Source organism: Nicotiana tomentosiformis, chromosome 11 (assembly GCF_000390325.3).
Source record: "Nicotiana tomentosiformis chromosome 11, ASM39032v3, whole genome shotgun sequence".
Lineage (NCBI taxonomy): Eukaryota > Viridiplantae > Streptophyta > Magnoliopsida > Solanales > Solanaceae > Nicotiana > Nicotiana tomentosiformis.
In genome coordinates, this window is record NC_090822.1 from 60,661,629 (window position 1) to 60,671,704 (window position 10,076).

The window sequence follows — 10,076 nt, forward strand, 5'->3', positions numbered from 1 at the left end:
TCAGGTACTCTTTCCAAGGGCAGTCTTTAGGTATAAGAAGTACATGGCTGAAATTGATGAATTTGTGAGGCTGTTATGCATTGTATTTGGTAGATATGATCCGGCTTTGGAGCATCATTGATGCATGGCAAGATACTCAATTATTGTAAACTACTCTTTGCAGATAAGCGGCTCGATTAAATCTTTCCAGGGTTTGATCTGGCTAAGATATTGATTTGTTATATTTTCAGGTATAGATTAGTTGATGCACAAATGTCGAAATGGTGTGAATGATAAGCTTTTGAATATTGTTAGATTGCTTCTCCAGGGGGTTGCTGTTGAATTAAACAACCCTTAGATTTCCTCTTTCTCTTGGAACTTCTGTGCTAATTTTCATTTCAGTACAACAATAACAATGTCCCATTATAGGCACCCTTGTTCCCCTTACCTCCCTTGCCTTCCTTCCTACCCCCGAACTCCTGCCCCACCTCCCGCCTCACCCCTACTCCCCCCGAGGACATGACCTCACTCGGCCATCCCAGACCACATCCACTATACATACGACAGACTAAAGGAAATCACTAACACACAATTAGACTAGGAATTGTACGAACTAAGATTAAACTAGTACGAACTAAGATGGCAGCAATTTAACTAACACAACGAAGGGAAATAGGAAAATGGGAGGAACCAACTCCCGCAATTAGAACCTGGGAATTGTCTTGGTATACACAGCAGTATTGTAGCCATCTTGCACGTTCACGTCCAACTCCCGCGTCACCCCTTACTGACAGTCGCCCGGGCTGTTCTTCACTATTTGCATATGCACGTCTCGCTCGCCGCCAAAGCCACCGACCCTAACCAGAAATACACACAAAACACCACGAAGCCAAACAAAGGGGGGAGGGGGCTGTCACCGCTATCACTGGTGAAGTCCCAGCCGTAGCAAACAAGCGCAAAGAAAAGTGAACGAAGAGAAAGAGGGAACGAAGAAAAAAAGAGCAGAGAAAAAGGGGGGGGGTGTTATGAACCTGAATTCACAACACAAGTAAACGAGGAAAATGATAGGTTTACATCATAAACTCAAAGAGTCAATCATTACAATAACAGAAACTAGAACTAATAAGGAGATTCAGATAAGAAGGATAGAGAGAGCCGAGGGAGAACAAAAAGAGATAGTCCAGAGGAAGAAGCCAGAAGAACTGAGACGAGAGGGGAACAAGGTCTTCAACAATAAGCATAATCCCAAAATCACCGACCACTACTCTTTTAATATAATAGTTCTTGGGCTCACTAATGAACTCGGATCCAAAATTAGCCTGACCTTATTGCTTGTTCTCGGCCCAACAACTCTTCTCAGTCCAATAGCTATCTGTGTGTTGATATCATTATTGGGTTGGGATTTATTCATAACAATACCCTCATCCTCAATAAGAACCTTATCTTCAAGGTTTAAGACAAAAAATTCTTCAATAAAGGACAATGGTAAACTAGTTGTAGCTAGATAAACATTCACACGTATAAGGCCTATCACGAAAGTCCACTTGCATATCAAAAAGAAACCAGCAGCCCCATGTGTGCCAACAACACATCTGCGAGATATGATATTTATTGAAGTAGCATCAATAACTAACACAAATATCGGTATGCATATATATATGGCGAGGTCATCTCTATCACATGTAGAAGGCAGAACAACAACTCCCTCTGTAACAAGGGCAAGCTGTGCCTCTAGTACCCCAGTAAAGCAACAAATGCTTGGCAGTTTTCTTGACAGCCCGTTTTCTCCAGTATTTCAACTCATAGATCCATTGCGATCTGTTGTTCGTTTGTTCTCCTACTCAAAGTGCTGAAACACCCCACCATAGACTCAACTACACCATTAACTTCAGGGCAAAGCTCTAGAGTTTCAAACATCCCTAAACTAGTAATGGAGTCAATATTGCTATCCCCTTTTATATTTCTCCGCAACTCACCTAGTGCACCATTAACTCTAATGCTACTTGTATAATGTGATTCAATAAGGGAATTAAAACCAAAATATGATAGGCCATATTCTAACTTGGTAAATTCATGAATAGTTTCTTTCCGATCTTGAAGATCAAAGTTGTCAACAGAGAGAGGTGCATTGTATATAAACAAAGTAGCTATGGCATTCAAGGTTGCTTCAAAGACACCATTTCTATCTTCATGAATTGGTACATCAAAAGGGCCTCCTCCTGGATCGAAGAGTACAAGCATATCAAAAGTAACTTGGGCTCTCAGATTTACCCTCGTTTGTCCAGCTATGACACCTTGAAGGACTTGTGCAGTTCCTTTTCTGTGAATTTTGCCAGCAACATTTAGAACAACACCAAGATGTGGACCAACGGCTAATGCATCAGTAATGAAGTCAGATGTTTTTCTAGTAAAATAGCAAGTCCAACAATGATTATGCAACTATAGCCGTCCGGGATCCCACACTTGAGTCATAGATTTAACATTTGCAAAGAAGAAAAATATGCCAGTAGATCCCATCAATAGCAGTGGTGCCACATTCAGTGTATAACCTGTTAGAGACTTGAACTTGATACTTAACTTGGAACTCATTCCTGGATCTCCAACACAAAAACCCATCGCAGTTCCACGAACGGTGACCACAACGAGATTTACACCAAGATTAAATGGAAATTGATTTGAATTGACCAGTGAAAGTGTTATCAATACGACAAGCTGATTTCTCAGAGATTTCCTAGAAATCGTGCGCAACTATAGTCGAGTAGTCGTTACAAGTACTATCGAATTTCATTAAGAAAGTAATATGCGGTACACTCACCACCAATAGAATACTGTTATCATGTTCTACTTCCCCACTAGCATTTTCATGTTCAACATCCGGTATCGTTTCATCCGAAGGCATTTTACCTGTTGAATGCGCATCCTCATTCTCCATAAAACGTTTATCAAGATATAAATTCACAATAGTTTCTGGTCCCATGAAAAAGTCAGCAAGATACATGTCTTCCAAGACCTCAAATTCAATTTGCCGACCACTAGAGCCACGATCAAGAGAAGTCGTATCAACATACCTCTCTGCCATATCTCTATGGGAACTATAATCGAACAATTGGACTTTGCTGCTTTTAGGAATTGTAGCTTGGACATCATGCAGTTCGATTGGAGCATCTGATTACAGCTCTTCGACTACCTTAGGACAACCACTATGTAACATTTTGTTGAACACCGTAGGTGATTGGTTATCGTTCAAATCAGCTACAAAGTGAGAGATAGAGACATGTGCATCTTCGCTTTGCCACGCTGCTTTAACAGAAGAAGTTTCATCCACTACTTTGGTAAAACTCAAGTAGACATTTCATCGAACACATGCTTCGCCTCTGAGTTTCCAACTTTGAGTGCAAATGCTAACCCATAGAAGTTGGAATTATAACTCAAATCAGGTAAGGGAGATACATGGGCTTCAGACGGACACAAAGTAGCATAACTAACATAGCTATGAAAAGCCAGGGACGGATCAACCACACTCCTATTGGAATCTGCGAAGGTCCGTTTTCGAAATCGTAAAAATAATTTCTCCTTGAAATGGTTCCAATCGTAGAACTGTTTGTTATGATATAGCCAATTAAACCATACGAGGGCCTCACCTTCAAGGTAGAAGTAAGGAAGAGGTAACCAGTCTTCCTCGGAGAAGCCAATGAATTTGAAGTACTGCTTTGCTTGCTAAACCCAGCTCTCTGGGTTGCCATTGCTGAATTTATCTAGTATCATCGCTGCCATTGGAGTCCGAATCGATGAAAGCACCAATGTTATGAACCCGAATTCATAACACAAGTAAACAAGAAAAATGATAGGTTTAATTCATAAACTCAAAGAGTCAATCATTACAATAACAGATACTAGAACTAAGAAGGAGATTCAGAGAAGAAGGATTGAGATAGCCGAGGGAGAACATAAAGAGATAGTCCAGAGGAAAAAGCTAGAAGAACGGAGACGAGAGGAGAACAGGGTCTTCAACAATAAGCATAATCCCAAAATCACCGACCATAACTCTTTTAATAGAATAGTTCTTAGGCTCACTAATCAACTCGGATCCAAAATTAGCCTGACCTTATTGCTTGTTATCATCCCAATAGCTCTTCTCAGCACAATAGTTATTTGTGTGTTGATATCCTTATTGGGCTGGGGTTGATTCATAACGGGGGGGAGGGGGGAGGGAGGAATTACCCGCAACTAAGAATTACAAATTAAGAAGAAAAGCAAGAGGGAAAAGGGCCAATGTTGCTGCCCGGTGAAACAACAGTCGTCAGCAGTGTTGTTGCTCTAGTAAGTATGAGAGTGGGGAAGATGAGAGAGAGGAAGGGGAGGCATGAGAGATGGGGGGAGGGAGGCTTACCTGCTTGTGGGGGTGGTCACCGGCATGGAGTGGTCACCGGCTGCCTGTGAATGTTTGGTCTGGTTTTTAGCCGTTGGGGATGGGGATGGAGCATTTGGCAGAGAGAGAGAGAGAGAGAGAGAGAGAGAGAGAGAGAGAGAGAGAGAGAGAGAGAGTCAACTACGAGAAAAGAGAGTGGCGTCCTTACCAAAGTCCTTAAGAAGACCAAAACTAAAGTCGGAAATAAAAGTTTATTTAGTATAAAATTCAACTTTCAGTTCAGTACAGTTGAGTAGAAAGTAGGAGTTTAATCAGCGAGCACCCTATTTTCCTTCTCAAATTTCTTTCTTCTCTATGCCCCACCTATGCACGATTGAGATGGATGGAGTTTTTTTTTTTCTCCTTAATCAACCTCCATACTGATGAAATCAAAATTTGGATGTACTTTTGCCAGTAACTCATGTTCTTCTGAATTGCAAATCAAATGGAAAAGTGGTTATTAGATCTAAAAAGAGGGAGTAGTTAGTTATCCATTCTTTAGTTTGACATTGTAACTGTAGAAACAGGATGACTACCTGAGCTGGTGCTCAATAATTTGATCATTATATATACAACTGTTAATGTTGCATATATTTTACCTTGCGATCAAGTATACATGGCTAAAGAAATTAGAACAGGGGAAATTGTGGCTTTGAAGACGACACGCATGGACAACGAAAGAGAACGGTGAGCTTATTTTAGTATGATTTGTATTTGGTTAATTCCTTCAAACTCTTATCTCACTGATTATTCAACGTTGGTCTGAAATATTACTTGTTTACCCGAAAAACGGATAGAGTTGAAGCTGTATGTAGTTCTAAGGGTATGTGGTATAACTTAATATAAATCATAAGGATAAATAGAAATATCAAATACGGACTGCAAAGAATGCAAAATAAACAAGGTTGGAAAGAAGATGATTTTAAGGACTAAGAAAGATGAATCTATTTATGAAGCTAAAAAGAATAACTCTTCAATATAGGAGTGTATGGTGTTTGAGTTACAATGTAAGAAAAAATTATCCTTTTACAGAAATGTAGCCATCCTTTTTATAGTGGAGGATCCTACTTTGGATATAATTAAAAATATATAGTGGGGAACCTATGATAAATAAGCTCTTCCCTAATTCCCGCTGAGATTCTCTCCCTTAGTGCGGTTGCAACGGCTCTTGTCTGTGAGCTCGAACTTGATCGGACTCAGTGCTGGTCAGTATTGTTTTTAGAGCTCAATGCGGACTTGAGCTCGATGCTGACTCGGGGTCTGGTAATGACTCGGGCTCGGTATCGGTTGGCCTTTGCCCCTTAAGAACAATTCCATAGCATCTCATCACAGTTCGATTCAGACCCGAGCTCGATAATGACTTCGAACTCGGTGATTGATCTGTCCCCTAAAATCGAAGCTCGTTCGTGCCTTCTTTGGATCCCATCTCGATATTATAAAGACTTTCTTCGATCCATTATGTTTCGATCTCGATTAGACGTACGAAGGCCAAAATCAGTTTTGACTGTATACAGATAGTCCCCTCGTTTCTTGGGAAGGATGTGGCGAGAAATGATATGATATCTCAATGGCTCGATCAGATAAAAGCTGACATTTACATCGGGCTTGATCATGACGCGTGTGATAGCTGTCCTGTCAGTTTATTTTTTCAAGGCATTAAATGCGTGTCGGTGAGCGGTCGGCCACTAGCACCACCGAACCATCGCCGTGAACCTATAAATACCAGTTTCTTCTTTGAATCAAACTCTACTTTTGCTCTAATCAAACCTCTAAATCTTCTTATTCTTTTCATCTCCTCTTTTTCGTCGCTTGTAGAGCCATCTTCGTTAGTACTAAAACCACTAGTTTTTTACCTTCATTTCCTCTTCTTCACTTATTCAAATGGCGAAAACTTCAAAGACTGTACCGCAGAAAGAGAAAGCTTCTAGCTCTTCTTCCCGGCCGTCCAGCGGCAAGGCGCTGACGGAGCCGCTTCCCCCACGAGTATGTTCCCGGACCGTGTATTCTAAAATCTGACTTCAAGATCAAAACTCCTTCATCGATCTCGGGCCGATGTGAGCATGTGTCGATGTACATGTGCTCGATAACAGAGAGCCATATCGAGGTGCATATTCCCGCTCCTGAGGAGGGTATCACCGCTTATGTGGAGGGGTTCCTAAGTGTTTACACTTACCCCTTCACATTGGGTCTCCTCGACCTTATGATTATCGACTTTTACAAAAGGTATCAGGTCATCCTCGGCCAAGTCCACCCCTCTCTATGGTGCATAGTAATTATCTCGCGCTTCTTCTCTGGCAAGGCCGAGGGACTAGAGTTTACTCTAAGTCACCTCATGCGACTGTATCGGCCTCGAATCTATCGAGGACTAATCAGGCTCCAACGCCGGGCAACGAAGGCCTTGACCTTGAGCATCGATGAGGATAAGGATCGGGGTTGGATGGGCCGTTTCGTACGGGTGAGGACCCGTGATATTATCGCGGAGGAGAAGATGTCGTTCCCTGAGGAGTGGAACTTCAATCGTAAGTGATCCTTTTAAATTTTGTTCTCCGTACCTTCTTCGATTTCGCCTAATATCACCTTTAGATGTGCAGCTGTTCCGTGGATGCCTCATGCAGTACCAGACCTTGAAGATTGGGTTCGGAAGTTAGCCTCGACTTCCACCTACGCCGAACGCGTATGGCGTGATTTGGCAAAGGGTAGGTGGGAGGCCAAGAATCATGGTAAGGATCTCCCTTTTATGTTCTGAATCATTTTTTATACCTCGTCTGTTACTAATTTTCTTTCATGCAGGCCTGACCAAGGATGCCATTTTGAGGCCCTCAAGTGGCGAGGAAGGAAACAAGTCCCCGCTTCCGAAGCTGGGGGAAGACAAGAAGAGGAAAGTTGTATTGCAGTCCGAGGACCCCAAGCCCAAACCTCGAAGGCTGAGGAGAAAAATAATCGCCCTCAGGATGGACTCGGTCCAAAAATTGAGAGACGGAGAAGAGAAAGAAGAAGAAAATGCTTCGGTGTTGACGGTCCGACCCAGGGCAGCTGTTAAAATCAAGCCTCATATCGAGGAGGCTCCTGAAAAGAAATCGGGTGGGGATCCCGAGTTACCTGAGGTCGAGGTCATTTCTCGGACAACTACAGCTATACCAGACGAGGATGGTTCTGAGATCACGAAGGTTGATTAGAGCATTCTGAGCGACTTGCTCGAGGTCATGATAGTAGGCCACCCGTCTTCTCTTCCGGCCTTTTCTGAGGAGGCGCTAAGGGAAGCTCAAGATTTGAAGGCCCCTTATATAGGCGGAGGCGTAGGGCATCCTTTTCGGGACTGCTTTACTGGAGTAGATGATGCCTCCGATCTTAGTGACGCTTCAATTCTTTTAGAAGAAGCCCAACGTCTCTTATCTCGGGTAAGAATTTATTGTGTAGACCTTCGCCAAACTTATGCAGGCTTTCATCTAGCTAACTTGTTTTTTCCCCTTTTGTGAAGGCCTTTGTCAAGCTTCGAGCTGACCTCAACCAGTGTGAAACCGAGCTCCAAAAGGTCTCGAAGGAGAAGAATGCTCTGAAGCTTCTTTGCGGCCAAAATGACGAGGCTATAAAGGACCTCCGATCGGATTTGGCCAAGGCTCATGAGGAAGAGGCTGAGCTAGATAAGCAGGTGAGCACTCTTTTGATAGAGTATGGACTTGACCCAACTATGGAAGCTAATACTTCGCTATCTCAGCTGCAGCAAAAGGTTGAAAGGAACGAGTTACTTTGGGGAGAAGTCGATCAGGTCAAGGCCGATTGTGATCAATGGAAGGATAAAATGGACTGCCTGGCTGCAGAAAAAGAAACTGCCTTGGCCAGATTGTCATCGGCCGAGGTTCAACTTTGGGGTGCCAAAGAGAAAAGTTCGGCCCAAGCCAAGAGGATTGAAGAGCTCGAAATCGGGCTTGCTGAGGCCAAGGTGGAGGTTAAGAAGACAAAAGTCGTGTCGGATAAGTCCATTGCCATGTACCGGGCTAATGCTGAGGCTGCTCAGATACAACTAAGGGAGTCTTCTGACCGAGAGCAATGGGTTATCGACTTGGCAAAGTGTCAATCCCAGATAGAAACCCTTGAGGAAATTCATACTTGAGGTTTTGACCTTTCCGAGGAGATAGTCCGAGCCAAGGTGTTTGAGGCCGAAGCCAGGCAGCTTGTCTGCTTCGATGACGGGGACGATAATGAAGAAGGCAGTCGAGGTGGATCTGATGAGGGTCCTGAAGGAGAAGTTGTTCCCGAAGAAGAGGTCAAAACCGGCTGTAGTTAGGACTTAGTTTCCCTTTTTGTAAGACCCTTATCAGTCCCTGGTAAATAACTTCTTCTGTCGATATATAATAGGAAACTTCTTTTGAATATCTTCTCTGTTCAAATGTGTTTTGTGATTTTGCTTTGTGAAAACTCTGTAGTTGCAACTTCTGTAATCGATTGAATGCTAGTTCAGACTTAGAACAAAACCCTTAGGTTTTTTTGGTACGCCAGGGTGAGTCCCCAAGTTTAATAACATGTTCAAGATTTCGGATGGCTTGATCGATGCAATGATCGCGCCGCTTTTATAACTAAATTCGAGTACGTTTATGATAGAATAAACCCTTAGGTTTTTTTATCAACTAATGGGTAACTTTCAACTTGCACTAACATACCTTTTGAAGTTTTATGGCGGATCCTTGAGCTAAGTTCAAGTCAATTTTATTTCGAACTTGGACTAGTAGAACCCTTAGGTCTGAGTTGAGTGAGAACAACGTCTCGCACTCTAAATGTATTGACCATTAAGCTCTTTTAGGTTGGACCCATATGGCCTCTAAAAGACGGCTATTATTTCCCCTTTCTGCTTAAACGCCCGTAGGCTTAATGATTGAGTGAGTGATTTCTCGAACTCAAAATAAGAGTAGCCCGTAGACTTAGTAGTCGAGTGAGTGCTTGCTCAAACTCAAAATAATAGTAGCCTTATGCTTAATAGTCGAGTGAGTGCTTGCTCGAACTCGAAATAATGTAGCCCGTAGGCTTAATGATTGAGTGAGTGATTTCTCGAACTCAAAATAAGAGTAGCCCGTAGGCTTAGTATTCGAGTGAGTGCTTGCTCGAACTCAAAGTAATGTAGCCCGTAGGCTTTATGATTGAGTGAGTGATTTCTTTAACTCAAAATAAGAGTAGCCTGTAGGCTTAGTATTCGAGTGAGTGCCTTACTCGAACTTGAAGTAATGTAGCCCATAGGCTTAATGATTGAGTGAGTGATTTCTCGAACTCAAAATAAGAGTAGCCCGTAGGCTTAGTATTCGAGTGAGTGCCTTGCTCGAACTCGAAGTAATGTAGCTCGTAGGCTTAATGATTGAGTGAGTGATTTCTCGAACTCAAAATAAGAGTAGCCCGTAGGCTTAGTATTCGAGTGAGTGATTTCTCTAACTCAAAATAAGAGTAGCCCGTAGGCTTAGTATTCGAGTGAGTGCCTTGCTCGAACTCGAAGTAATGTAGCTCGTAGGCTTAATGATTGAGTGAGTGATTTCTCGAACTCAAAATAAGAGTAGCCCGTAGGCTTAGTATTCGAGTGAGTGATTTCTCTAACTCAAAATAAGAGTAGCCCATAGGCTTAATGATTGATTGAGTGATTTCTCGAACTCAAAATAAGAGTAGCCCGTAGGCTTAGTATTAGAGTGATTGCTTGCTCAAACTCGAA

At 42.5% G+C, this 10,076-nt stretch overlaps 1 protein-coding gene across 1 annotated transcript; it reads left to right on the top strand.

The window, feature by feature from the left end:
* Nucleotides 1-7,590: 7,590 nt before the first annotated feature.
* Nucleotides 7,591-8,498, top strand: LOC138901538 (kinesin-like protein KIN-14N). The gene is made up of 2 exons (XM_070189310.1): nt 7,591-7,785; nt 7,866-8,498. The coding sequence occupies exons 1-2, from the start codon at nt 7,591-7,593 to the stop codon at nt 8,496-8,498; spliced, it is 828 nt and encodes a 275-aa protein (XP_070045411.1).
* Nucleotides 8,499-10,076: the final 1,578 nt, after the last annotated feature.